The 15,139-nt window shown below is 37.8% G+C and overlaps 1 protein-coding gene across 4 annotated transcripts in view; it reads left to right on the plus strand.

Moving 5' to 3' along the window:
* Positions 1-15,139, plus strand: part of LOC120551364 (zinc finger protein 385C-like) — a 77,661-nt gene that overhangs the window by 52,695 nt on the left and 9,827 nt on the right. For all 4 annotated transcript variants that reach the window (XM_039788767.1, XM_039788769.1, XM_039788768.1 and 1 more), the window contains 2 exons: positions 11,115-11,269; positions 12,589-12,696. In XM_039788767.1, coding sequence (XP_039644701.1) covers positions 11,115-11,269; positions 12,589-12,696 — 263 coding nt within the window. The remainder of the gene's footprint in view (positions 1-11,114; positions 11,270-12,588; positions 12,697-15,139) is intronic.

Here is a 15,139-nt window from a genome sequence, read left to right on the forward strand (position 1 = left end):
TCACTGCAATGTGATTATTACACACACACACACACACACACACATTTTTCTCTCCTGGTGGTTAATAATAATCAATAGAGGCATGTGATGTCATCACACATCTACCTTGCTTTTACACAGTGTGACATAAGTGCCAGTTTTTTTTAGTAAAGGAGACCTAATTTTGATTTTCATGATTAGCAGGAATATTTTTCATCAGTTATAATTTATGTCAGGATAGATCATATTTGCTTCTGATTTGGATCTGTACAGTTATGTATAGTATTAGTATCTATAAGTATATATGAGAAGTGAATCTGTAATAAGCATTTTGATAGTGGCATAATTGCGTTTAAAAACATCAAGAGCTGGCAAGGATTTTTCTTCGAAATCATATCAAACGTCTAGTACATAGAAGCTCAGAGTGACTCACATCATGCATCAAAATGAGGGCAACATTTTCCAAATGTGCCCTGGGAATGGAGCTGCATGCCAAAACCAACTACATTAAATCATTTTAATGGTTTAGACACATGCCATGGATTCTATTATTTCGATCTATTTTTTGGGGGGATTTGCCAAGAACTCATGCAGCTTTAAGATATCTGGCAACCAGGACTGTGACAGGGTAATCTCAAGGGTCTGTGGAGGCCATGTGGAACTGTCTGTTGGGCACATAGTGAGGACATTGAATGGTTCTTTCAATACATTACAGATTACATCACCTGCTGCGTGTCATAAGTACAATTAGATTTATTTACTTTTCCAAATAAAAACGACTAAATCCTTAATAAATAAGGGGGTTTCTGGGAGAACAGTACAGTATGGTAGAGATGCAGAGTAGATTTTTATAGTAGTGATTTCAACAAATTTGACTCTGGGACCCCAGGCCTACTAATTAAATACATTTGGGTGTGGAGGCAGTACCAGCAGCAGCAATTTAAAGATTTTGCGACATGACATAATAATACAGAAACACCTGTAAAGTAGCTGCTGTACAGTTCAACAGCTCGTCAGCCAAGTTGATATGCACAAACCCTTAAGCTGCGTTCAGACAGAAAGCAAAGCTAATTCTCACCTTGCATCATTTCCACGAATTTGACCACTGGACCATCGACTTGTGTTTTTTCATTGACTTTGTATACAATTACGCCGCCTCTTTGTCTGACCTCACAATAAGGGCTTTCAGTACATGCAGCAGGCTGCTTAACATACTCATTGTGGCCTGTGCCCTCTTCTTGGTGATGTTGTGCTGTGCAGCATCAGTGTTGGGATGAATAAAAAAACAAAATGAGCCTGCACAGCATGGAGTTAGAAACTGTTAGGAGAGGATAAAGGATAAACTGAACTCTAAACAATCATCACCATCCTCTCAAGGTGCAAGATGGGGTTTCTGAGGCGCTCTATTGTGTCAATAGCCATCAGACTGTATAATACTACCTGTCCCATACTAAGAGAACTGAAGTACGCTGCCTGCACTGTGAACGCAGACTACCCTAGATTGCTATTCACATATCTAATTTAGAAATGTACTTGCAGAGTTTCTATCCTGTATATTTTTCTTAAATTCTCTGCGTGTGAGTTGGTACATATTGTATTTTATCTGTGTGAGGAAGCTGTGAGGGATCCAATGTCACTGATTATACTATAACATCTTGTCATTAAATTTGTATTTGAATATTCACTTTGCTCACCAGCATTGGGGAAGGGACTCTCGAGGACAGTGGAATTGAGACTCCTTCTATGTCCTTCGAACAGGAGTTGTAAGCCCATTGCTCTGCCTCTGTAAACTGTAAGGAAAAGTACAATGGTTACTCAAAAACCGCTTCTTATTATATGGACTATTTCTAACTTTTGACATGCATGAAGTTGGCTTTGCAGTATTTCTACCTCCTGCTGGCTACTGTACATGAACGGCTGCTGACTCACGACATTTTAGTTAATCTCTCTTTGGAGATTGAGGTCAATTGTTACAGAAACTCTTAATGGCTCAAATGTTGCACATGCTTCAATTTAAGATACAAAAACACACACACAAGCACGCACACTCACACTATACACTCTGTCAGCAAAAATGGATTCATGTTTTGGTATTTGCTGAAATGCTGACTTGAATGAAAATATGTTGCTTCCAAATCCGTCAACGTGCCTTAAAAATCAAGCAGAAAATGCAAAATCTGCTGAAATATGCAGCTGCCTTGAGACATGACATTGCCCTAAAAATGTTGACTACAAATTCAAGTTCTCTCTATTAGTATTCATGCAATACATTGTCAGGGTGTGTGCACAATTAGGGTAGCTGCAGACTCAGTGAAGTATGTAAGATTTTATTTTTGGTGAAGTGTCTTTCACTCAAACAGCCTTTGACCTTGTCCCTAGAGACAGGTTTTTAATTTAAAATGATGTTATTGGTAGGATCAACATTTTCCTTGCTAACATGTCATGGAGTGAACAGAGGTCTTACACTCCTAAGGGTCTATAGGAAAAGATGTTTCAAAGATCACCGAATGTCAGCCACTAAAAGTCTGTATGTTGCTAATTAAAAGGTTTTCGACCCTGTGAAAGGGGTCCTAATGCACAATCGCTGTTCAAGGGAGGGGTTTATTGAACGATCAGTTGAGTAACTTTGCAGCACTATTACCCAATAACGCAGGTTTGGCAAAACCTTTAACAAACAGGCTAAACTAGAAAGAGCCGTACAACACGCTCTTCACCTTTGTAATACAACTGCTGATGTTAGCTTGTGTTCTTTAATGTATCCTTGATAAATCTCTTTCGAGATGCACCAATAAGCAAAGATCCTGTGATTCTCAGCTCTAAATCTGCTAATGTATGATCCTTCAAACTCAGTCCACCAGGCAGACAGCCAGAGAGGAGCATCCAGACAGAAAGCTGCTAATTACTAAGTTCGTGGGGCGGATAAAGCTGCGACAGACTTTAAATATCAATAAGTATGTGCAGCACATTTGCTGAATGCCGTTCAGCAGGTCTGATTGGACTCAGGCTTATCTCAATTCAAGCAGATGGTGGCAGTTTATTTTAAGTGTGCTTGATAAAGACGTGCAGAATATTATGAAAGTGCAGAGGGTCGGAAAAGGAAACAAAACACAACTGCTCTATCTGAGCTGCACTCATAGTGCATTCATGCTCATTTTCCAGCGGATCAACGTTATCTCCTAGTGTTTGTTTATCCTTTATGGAAACAGAATCGAAAAGTACATCATGTGCATTAACTCTGAATTTGGTGTTTGCCTGTTTTCAAAAGACAAAGTCTTCTCGACGTAGACAAGATGAGTAAATGGAAGATCCTAGTGAGAGTAACTCAAATCATGCTTCACTAGAACATAGCCTACCAAGAATATTACTTTCCTAATATACCAGACAGGGTAGTTATTGAATCTAATTTGGTGCCAGTATTAACATTTGACTAAATACGATGCCCTGTGGAAACTCTGTGCAAATAAAAAGTCCCAGCAAGCCAACGTTCTGGTTAAAGAGATATGCATCACGTTTGCTATCTAATCTGCTGTTTCATGCCAGCAGTGGGGATGAAAAGACTTTGAAAACATGATGAATTTTGACTCTCTTGATTGTTTTTAGCTTAATTCTCCTGTGTGGACATTACTGTAGTAGCGTGTATCCTTTGCAGAGTAATCACAGTACCCTGTGATTTTTCTTTGACCAGACGACACTAGTCCTGGATTTCACCTTGAACAAATTCAAAAGAAGTTTATTGACCCTGGGGTGAAAATGGGCCCACAGTGCTCCAGTTGAAAGTAGGACAGATTACCGCGGGGAGCCTGATCTGGGCTGGATGCTGCCCTGCAGGTAGAAATTCACAAGAAGCCGCTGGCGCTTCTAGCTGCGGCTGTGTGAGTTTAAATAGACAGTGACAGCCAGCGGGAGAATTTGCCCGTTGGCTGTCAGTCGTGGCCTAAATGTACTTTGTCACAATAAAGATGATTTATTTAAAGACCATGCAGTGCAAGGCGGGGGCAGCATTTTAAGCCATCATGGAAATTAGGCCTTCACTTCCACCGTTTTGTTCCAGTGGAGGGAGCTAAGCGGAGCTGTCAATGGCAGTTTTAATGGATGCTAATTCATCCTCCAGAGCTCATCATAAATGCCTAGCTCGCTGCCTGTTGTGTAAGCAATGAATGGCATCACCATTACAGCAGAAGCGCAGTGCACTAACCACTTCTGTTTTATGACTCAGAAAAGCTGTGTGCTTCATGCTATTATGAAGTGGAAAACATACCATTCAATTTTCATCATTCGACAATGTGTTTTGCAGGCTTAACAGCAAAACCCTGTCAGAAGAGGCAACGCTTTTTTAGCATTTCAATTCCACGTTCCTCAGTGCTTAATCCTGACTACTTGATTGAACTATCTGAATGACTGAGTGCTATTCTGCAAATAGAAAGATTACTGTTGGTTAAAGATAGAGTGAGTGGGATTTTCCGATCTGCGATCTGCACCTACAGAATACACTGTGCAGTAGTAGTGACTTACGCGTCAACGCAACATTGTTTTATAGTCATCATAACGGTATATTCAAGTAATTCTTTAATATGTTTAAATTACTGTACATATTTCTATGTTGAATACATTTTATTTAATTGTTTTCTGATACTGTGATTATAATGATACTAAATATATTGTCAGTAGTAGTAACACAATATTCCAAATGCCCCAAATACTCATGATGTTTTATATAATTTGTGTTTTTATGAAGTATTAATGAGGGTGAGTTGCAAAATTGAATGTCTTGTAATTGTCTTGCTGATGTCAACCAGATTGTTAAAATGACACTACCCAGATTCAGATTTATGATGTGTCGATGTCCTGATGTCAACACCAGATATTGAATAAACGCATTAGCAGCTTTATGGTTCACATACAAAAATAGATTGTATTTGACCTTGTGAAATAACTCAACACGTGCCTGGACCACTGGAGCATTTCATGAGCTGGAACCCTTGACAAATCTAATCTAAATTCTTTTTCGTTAAATTAAAGTTAGTTTTGTTAAATAACTTGGCCTTTTCAGTGATATTACAGACATCAGTGGACTGTAGGTTCTACGTTTTTGCTTAGAAGATGGTAAAAAAAGAAGTAAAAAATGACATTACAGGGCATTCAGATTTTACTTATGTTGATTATTCCTTTATTTATTTTTATTTTACAGTTGTTCATCCCGCTTTCCAAAACTCACCCCAATCCTTGGAGTTGATCCTTGGAACTCATCACAGTATACCATAGAAGCAACATCACAATACATTATAGTAACATTCAAAGGAAAAGGTAAAAGAAAAATCAATGTATGTACATTAACATATACATATACTGTATGCACGCCTACATGCATTTTTTTTATAACAGTTTATTTAAAAAGAAAAAAAGAAATGGTCCTAAATTACTAGAAATCATAGCATCATTGTCCAGTGAAAGCCATCTCCAAATGTGAGGTTTTGAAATGTTCAGGTAAACATAAGGGTTAAGTGTTCATTTATGGGTTCAATAAAACATTTCAAAAGAAATTGCATTGTCACAAAGCTGAAACTAGGACTGTTATTTTTAGCTCAGGCTATGATTGGGGTGATTAAATATACAGCGCCCTCATATGAGGAGGGCTCACAAAAATACTAGAACATAGAGCCAGGGGGAGGGCCTCACAGATAATGCCTATTTACAGGGTCTGGATTTTGGTGCTGCGCCCCTGTCTCTGGTCTCTGACATCATGGCTGTCAGTCTCCAGAGGTGCATTATTTATTATTATTTTAATGATAATATTATAGCAAAATATGTTTGATGTCTTTCCACATTAAATTCAGTGAAATTAAGAAACAGCCATAACTCAGTTGTTAATGTCACAAAGCATTAACACCAAACACAGGAAGCTCGTCAGGGGATGATGGTAAGCGTCAGAAATGAGAGCGTGCCTCCACACCACCATGTTGGTTCAGAGCCTGGTGGCTCAGACAGATGATCCCAGAAATGCATTCGCCTTGAAAGGAACCAAAGCGGCCTTTCCTCTGATACTTTCGCTCTGATTCGCCACTATGAAAGCTTCTCATCCCCACTTTTTTCCACCCTTCATGAAAAGATGCCATTTCCTTCCCTCTGTGATTGCTGTGATGTTGAGTCACCCAGAGACTAATCCTGGAAATAATAGAGATTAAGCTTTTCCCCCAGTTTTCTTTCAAGGTGCAATAATTTCTCCAGCTCATAATCTTTTATCCCTTCTCAATACGGGATGTATGGCTGCTGTGACCTACACTCCCAGTTTCGATGAAGAAGCTATCTTCCTACTTAGAAAAATAAAGTGAATACAGATTAGAACGAGCAGGAACTGGTTCATTTTTTAAATGTGGAATTATTTTTATTGTAGAAAGGATGAAAAATTATATGATCCCCGCTCATTTGACTGTTTGCTAAGCCCCTGCCAAGAGCAAAAGTGTAATGGATTAAATAGGGTGTTTGTCTGCTCTAACCCATAGTCGTTAGCATGTCCAGTTAACTAGCTTGCCTACAGTTTAGTTTGGGTAACATTAGCAGCTCTGTTCTGCTCTTTTTTGGACTTTGGGATGTTGATATTCAAGCCTTTACTGTTAACATTAAAGGTGAAAACATACCGTTTAAAAAATACAAACAAATATATAAGCTAACCAGGCAAAAAAAACACAGCAAGAGTAATGTTGTTTCTTTATTTACATGTCTTCTATGTTGGTCATCAACTAGTAAAATGCTTATTTTTGCCATGTTTATATGTAGCTTTAGCCTCATTCTTTTTGTATCATATATGTAGCCATTTTATTTTTTACAAGCTAAAATCATTACGGGTAGATGCATAGTTGACTGCATGATATGGTGTCTATAAATATATTCTGTCTTACAGAATACAAGTATCGTAGTTTTGCTGGGGTTGTCCCCCTTTTATATGAGGTTATTTTCTATCTTAAATGGTTAACAGTCATTGAGTTCATGAATTTGAGTTCATGAAGTTCTAAAGTGATGAATGACTATTTATAAAAAACTAATCAAGGCCTTGCTGCTTAACACATTTCCAGCATGATTAGATTAAACTAATATAGCCACAGCTTTAGTCCATCTTGTCAAAGTTTGCACTTTATGGATGCAGATGAGATGGGTAACTTAAAAAGGGACAGTCCCATCAGAAGCACATTCCTCTTGTCGCCTGATGTACAAATTCTCTAGATGATGGCAGTTTCTAGTTTGTTCAGCACAAAACACAGTTTATTAAACGTCTTGGCCCGTCTTGGGTGTTTTTGTGAATATATGCATGGGAGATTAATGAGATCAATTTCAGATTTGTGTAGGAGAGGGAATTAATGTCCCCGAAAGTCATACTGACAGGCATATTAAGCACATCGGCCTAGCGGAGGGAACAACAGTATCTCATCCGCCAGTGGTTGTCTCTCTTTCACTTTCTCTCATTTCTCGTTACTCTGTCATTTGCTCTCGAGTCAGTGTAACGCAAGTCAATACACTCTATGGGCATCAGTGGTACATGAACGGTCCTGGTGGAGCATTTAAATGAAATTGGAATTCATCAAAAACAAAATTGAATCAGTAAACACATGTTCTGTCTGAATATTTTTGTTTTCCACAGAGATCTGTGGTGCACATTACACATGCAGGATCAAATAAACAGTATAATCAGCTTTAATCATTTCAAATTCTTATCTAAATAATACATGTTGAGTGCCTATAAATCACTGAATAAACAGAATAACAGTGCTAAAACAAGATAAGATAACAAGTAATATAATGTATATTTAATGAAGATTAAAATGAAACAACTTGGCCTTATTGGGTTGATTAGGGGTTACCTTTAGCATTGGCTTCCCCCCATTTTTGGATGTTTTTCAGTGATGTTATTATACATACAGATTTGTTTTTTACTCCCGAATTACAGATTATTAAATCAAAATTTCTTCACATGTTTATCATTCCTCACACCTCTGTCTTGGTCTTTCTAATCTGCCTGTAGTCTTTCCTTTTTTTGGTAGCCAGGGCTTGTTTGTTCTTAGTCTTGTATTTTGACTGAGGTGATTCTGGCTGTATTTTTTTGGTCAAAACCGTCTCTTATCTGTAGGGACAGAGATATAACTGCCAATTGCTATTCATGGCTTTGAATCAGATAGAAATTCCCTTTTCTTTGTGTTTGCTGTTCAGTGTTTCAGACAGGCAGTTTCAGTTTGTTCAGTTTTGTGTCTGTCTGGTTTGAGATTGTGACGCAGTGCTGGTGTGAAGTTAATCCCTCACTGGTGTGCTGGAGTTATGTGGTTGGTCGGTCTGTTGACCAGCTGAAAGAATGCATTCTTTTAGTGGTTCATCTTTTTGTAATAGTTTGCTTCCCAGAACATAACATTTCTTGATTATTTTTGGAATACTTTTGAGCCAGATGCCAACGACAGTTGGTCGGTCGGTCCACCACTTTGGTCCAGACTGAAATATCTCAACAGCTATTGGATGGATTGTCATGAAATTAAGTTCAGACCTTCCTGCTGCCCAGAGGATGAATCCTAATGAAGCTGCTGATCTCCTGTCTGACATGAATGTTAATGTCTTAACAACTATTGAGTGGATTGCCATAAATTTGGTACAGACATTAATATCTCCCTCAGGATGAATTGTTGGTGATTCCTTTACTTTCCATCTAGCACCACCATCAGGTGAACGTTTTGATTTATTCAATACTTTGGTTTATGACTAAATACCTGCAAAACTAATGACTTTCCCATCAGCATCAGCTACATTGTGTTGAGTGCTAATTAGCAATAGTTAGCATGCTAACACACTATAACTAAAATGGCAAACATTATGTGCTAAACATTAGCATATAAGCATTGTCATTGATAGCAAGTTAGCATGTTGATTACAGTCTCATGTCTGTAGGATCTTAGTCTTGTATAATATTCCAAAAATACATTTTCATATTTCACTTCCAAATTAGGCGAGTATTTTGAATCAGATTTAATACAATTTCTGGCAGGCTTTTGCCATACTGACTGCCAGAAAAAAGTACCCTAAGGCATTTGTAGCTGCAGGGAAGATAAAAAAAAATAAAGGTTTGTTACATCCACTGCTGCTGCTCTGTTAGTTTTTGCCTACTTTTTTTGACCTAACCTCTTTTTGTATGACTCCTAAAATCATTTCCCTCAGCAGTACTGTTCATAACATTTCTTTGAGCAAATGTTGTATTTCTTTTCCCTTTCCCTTCCTCTGTGATGTCTCTCCACTCTGCTCAGGCTTTAAGAACCATTTTGAATATGGGAACAGATTAGTAAAATCATGCTAATGCTCAAGGACTTTCAAACCCGCCTCATCCCTGGAGATAAGACCTTGAAATCCAGAGGTGAAAGAAGCAGAAAATCAGGGAATATTGCTTTCTTGTTGCTGTTCTTTGTTAGCACTATGAAATAACATAATTAGATTCAAACATTAAGACTGACTGCAATAACTTGCAGTTTTTAGAGAAAAAAAACAATACAGTTTGTAATATTTGTGTGCTATATGCAACAACGGTCTCTTCACATATCTTTCCTAAATCCAAAGTTGGTGAATCATCTCTCTTCATCTTCCAGTCGTCATCTGGTATGTTAATACTTCTGGATTCATCAGTCAAACTTCGCTTGACGTTTTCCGTCCCAGTAGGGCCAAACCTCCACTCCACCCTCAGTAACCACAGATTTTAAATCCATACCAAGTCAAGCTTTGTCTTTCAAATGAAAGAAAAACACCTGATATTGTAGGCCTATTGTATGAGAAAACAGCTTCTTGCAAAATGTCTGGATTCTCATCCCATTTTATTTTTATTTTACCTTGAGATGGAGAAAATGTTTCTTAAAATGTTAATATGGAGTTTAAAAAAACTAGTTTACTTTTTTATGTAGCTGTGTAAAACAGGTTTTAAAGTCAAATCTTTATTATTGAGACATTTAAGAAAAATGCCTATTCTACCACTATCAGTCCTGCATGCACAAACAACATGAAGGCATACAATGCATTTCTAATTCACAGTTATGGTTATAATTTGAAATTTCAAGTGCAAAAACTGTTTTTCTTATACTCAACAAGGCCACGCTTCTAGTGTCATTCCATTTATATTGGGATCTCTATGAAAAACACTTTTTTCTTTAATATTTCAATTTATATTGCTATCTATCAGTATCAATCAATCCTCACCTGTTGTACATTAGACAGAAAAAAATGCTTAAAACAACATTCCCCCATAAACTGAATCCTGATCCATTGCTCACTTATATTAGTTTTAACTTGTTTTCTGTCATTTAAACATGACCTTCTAATTTAAAAACCTCAGGATTTTCAACATACAGGCATTACAATAATCGCCATGCTTATGTAAGACACTGTGCATTTCAATGTGAGCCCACTAATGTTTACTTTGGATCTAGACAAAGGTCAGCGTCATGCTGCTCTTTAAAGCATGAGCAGTCTAAAAGCATTTAGGCCAACCAAAATGAAGCGTGATGATATGAGAGGTCATGTGGAAGGATATTTGCAAAGCAAATTGTGTTTGTGAAATTGCTGTGGGATTCATCAAAACAAGCACTGTAATGTATGCAAGAAGACCGAAAACTGGTGAGCAACAAAAAACAAACGTATACGTATAATCAAAAATAAATTTTGCAGTTTATCAGTCACCTTGGGCCTTGAAACCTCCTTGCAAATCTTTGCTCTTTAAGTTGATTGACCCATTTGCAGGATCTGAGGAAGAACAAAACTACACAATTACACACTAGTGCTGTGATGAAAGGCCAGAGACATTTGTCAAGATAAACTATGGACTTGTAAAGCAGGAAAAGGCCACACAAAGCCTCTCATCATTTATCCCCTTCTATTACTGCAGTCATTAAAGCTTTACTGAGTAAATCATTCACTGTGGGAATGGGTCTTCTTCATCTCATATGCTGTGTGCTAAACTTCTTCTCTTCTCTTTATCCTTGCAAGTGTATACAGTACGGATGTTCAGCTTTGGTGGCCTCAAAAGAAAAAGAGTGAAATGTGTGTCTCTCTCCAGATATGTGTTTAAGATGGAGAATTTGAACAGTGATGTGCTTACTCAAATATGATTATCCCTGCTGTAGGTGCCCTCTCCCAGAGCCAGGTCCACCCACTCTTGGGCTCCCTGTCTCTGCCAGGTCGACCCCTCCAGCCGCAGACTCATGCCCAGCTGGAGCACTTCCTGCCGCTCAGGGTCAACAGCTCCTCGCCGCTCAGCCTCTTCCCCAATTTCAGCACTGTAAGATACCATATCACATTACCACATCAAAACAAACTTAGTCTTAGGGGTTTGTTCCACTTGTTTCCTGGCAACTCTTTACTAAAAATGCAAAAATGCCAATATATACAGTATGTGATTGTGTATATATAAGACTGGTATTAAGGTCTGAGATTACAGTCTTTCAATCCTACCCTCAATTTAGTTTAAAAAAAGAAATCTATTAAACGAAAGCTGTGAAGCAGAACTATTAAACTGTAAGGCATGTCTTACATACAGTAAACAACTTTATATAACTTCAAATGTGCACGTTGTAGCCATTTAATATAGGAAAATATTAATAGACAAATAAATATAACTTAAATATAAAATATAAATATAAAAATATATGATGGAGACATCCCAAATACAACACTTTTCTCTCACACACAGAAATGCAAAGTTGGAGTGGCAGACTTTCATAATCTACATTTAGCTTTTACACTGAAAATTCAGTAGGAATGCATTAAATCTATCAGGCATGTGGGAAAAGATTCCTGTCTGACCCCTAACGCTAAAAACATCAATCAATCAATCAATCAATCAATCAATCAACTAGCACAGCTCCACTGTGTCATAAAAAGTGATCAAAAATGTGAATTCAGGACTGTAATTTCTTCTGTTTCTTCTGTAAAAACTTCTATTCTGAAAATATACACAGCTTGCATTTTTTTTGAATGCTGTTAATGTGTCATTTTAATTTTGACCTTTTTGGACTCGATGTTCAAGGCAAACTAATTTCCCTTCACCAAATAACATCACACCGTGCAATATTTCATTAAATCACAGGATGACTCTATTATTATATAATAGATTATATTATTTAATGAAAAGAAAAGACAAGTTCTTCATCATTGACCTAAAAAGGTGGTGGTGGTAGTAGGTTAAATCGTTATTCTGTATATCTGTGCTTATTCTGACCTACTCATCAAAGATAAAAGTTTATGCTACTCGACTGGGAACACAACATGACAACATTTAATTAAATAAGACCATTACCGTACGCACAGCGGGTTAAAACATGTCCGAACAGGTGCTGACCGTGACCATCTGTTTCAGAAAAGATGTGTACTTAAGTCATTTAATTGATGGTATAGGAAAACAAAATGTCTTATGGCATTTGTGTTACTTTATGGTTTTAATCACTGCTTTAATGAAATTGCCTGTTTGCTCTACTCTCACAGAAGCAGGACTAACATGTGTGTGTGTGTGTGTGTGTGTGTGTGTGTGTGTGTGTGTGTGTGTGTGTGTGTGTGTGTGTGTGTGTGTGTGTGTGTGTGTGTGTGTGTGTGTGTGTGTAGATGGACCCAGTGCAGAAGGCAGTGATCAACCACACCTTTGGCGTGGCTCCACCCAAGAAGAAACCCATCATCTCCTGTAACATCTGTCACCTGCGCTTCAACTCCACTGTGAGTCAGACACTAGTTCAATCCTTTCCCCTGATATCACAGAGGGAAAGGTTTGTTTCTTTCCTGATGGACTGGATAGAACGAAAGTTCAATGGATTTCTTGTTCATTCGCTGCAGTAAGGTGGAAAAATACCTTTGACCACTCAGCTCTTATCTGCCTGTTTTCTGCAGAATGTAGTCATTCGTTAAATTACATCAACATGTGGTGCATTTTTATATGATAAAGTGAAGGGTTGTGTTGAATAAACATTATCTCACTTTACTCACTGTGAGACCTGCTGACCCTCTTGATGTTTGCTGTAGGCTTTTCTAAACAATGTTTATAATTGTCTCATGAACTGCCATCTAAAGCTTATTTTTGGATAATTTTTGCAGCCAAGTGCCCACATAGTTGCAGCTCATTTAATATTTTTTGCATTCTATTGGTCTAAAATCAATGTTGAAGCAGGCTATGCTTCTCATCAGTCTAATCATTATATTTCTACAGCTTCCATTTTTTTTAATTAACCAATGGGTTCTTAAAAGGAAACCAGTCAGCTAGTTTGGTTGCTTTTTTCCTGCTTATCACTCCTCCCTTTTCATATTCATTTGGCTCTGATTCCTATGGAGTTCATTTAAACATATTTGCATTTATATTGTTACGAGGAACCTCGTGGAATGACAATGACTCTTCTTTGTGTGAATTTTGAAACTTGAAGAAGGCAGGACACTGGCGCGAGCACATTTACCCTTACTTCCTCATCTGTCTCTCCCACTCTTTGCTCTGTACTTTTGGACATACAGTGATGCTGTAAAGTAGTTTTTTTTCTAGCTAACAGGATCTCTCCTCCTCCCCTCTGTGTCACCTGCAGCTGAGCTGAGAGTGCTGGTTGACCCAGGAGTTGGATGCCAGGTTACAGGCAGGTACCAGGTCCCAACGGAGCTGCACTGAGCAGCTGGAATTTGCACTTGAAAGAGAAAATTGACTAAAGGAATAGTTAAGAATATGTCAAGTCTTCATATTTTATACTTGATGCTTGTGTAGTACATACAGTAGCTTTAATTTTCACAGTCACTCCTATTTATTTTTATTAATTTTTATATTGCACGCACAGCTTCAGATGCCATTCAATGTTCAACGCAATTATGAATCCACAGTTTGATACAAACTAGGATCTAAAAAGTTCAACCAAAGTTAACATGATTTCTAACTTGATTTAACAGTAGTCTATCATGCTAAATTGAAGTGGTTAGTAAGATTCAATTTCTGGTAAGCATAAACAATGCATATTTCAGTTTGGACCGACAGACCGTCATCACTAAATATACACCACTAACGAGGGTAATGAAAAAATCTAGTTTTTGAAATTGAAAAACACTTGATGTAAAGAGGGGATTTTAAACCACATAAACAGAGAGAGATGGTTTCCTAAGTTGAATATGAACAGTATGAACATGTGCAGCAGTTACAGTAGGCAAAATATACTGTATGGTGCAGCTATAAGTACAAGTGATGGAAATAGTAAGACATTATATACAAAATATACAGTATTTAGTTACTCATAAAATTAAGTGCCTCTACAGTGGAGTGCTTTATTGTACTGAAAATGGAAAGCTGGATCTGTTTGCTCAGTATGAAGACAAAGACGTGTGACTGTGAAAATTATATCTATTGTTCATATTACATAACCGGTGTGCATAAAAAGGAATAGACTTGAATATTTTCTAATTATTCCTTTAAGGCTGCTAAACTCACTGAAAAAAAGCATGAACGATTCAAGCCTGAAGGATCACACATTATATTCTTATTTTGCTGCCCTTTTTTGTGGAGAACAGTTGTTGCTCACTGTGTATAAAGAGTTTGGGCATCAGTGGTGTGAGAATGCATAAAGCTTTCTTCTTGTCTTCTTTAGGTGTCTTTAACTGAGGATCTTTGCCGTCCTGGGACACTTATTGTACATGCTATTTTCTCTTTACGTTACTATGGTGGAACATAGTAAACTCATACTACACTGGCATGCCAGATAATATGGTAGTATGCAGATGGGAGCAGATTCATCCCTCTGACTCAGTTGAAAATCACGCTGAATGGTTAGTGTGCACTGACATTCAACGTAGCCAAAGGGCTCGTTCACCCTTTGCTCAGCCCTGTATCCCCCACCACACACTTTGACCCACTGTGGTACCCTTTCTGTTTGTGTAGCAGCCCAAGCTTCATCTAAAGTGTTTATAACGAGACTTGTACCCCACCACTCTATGCACACAGTCACTAAAAGATCACCTCTGCACACTGAGCACAAAGCACTGTACTGTGTACAGCCTGTGCCTGGGAAACTGGATAATTTGAGCAATGACAAATTATCTAACAGCCTTGTGTGAAGCTAGATACCTAAAGTCTTGTTACACTGTTCCAAACTCAGACTACTTGTTTATACTAGTGCACTTGTGTCTATTATATATCAAA

The sequence above is a fragment of the Perca fluviatilis genome, chromosome 21 (genome assembly GCF_010015445.1).
Source record: "Perca fluviatilis chromosome 21, GENO_Pfluv_1.0, whole genome shotgun sequence".
Classification (NCBI taxonomy): Eukaryota; Metazoa; Chordata; class Actinopteri; order Perciformes; family Percidae; genus Perca; species Perca fluviatilis.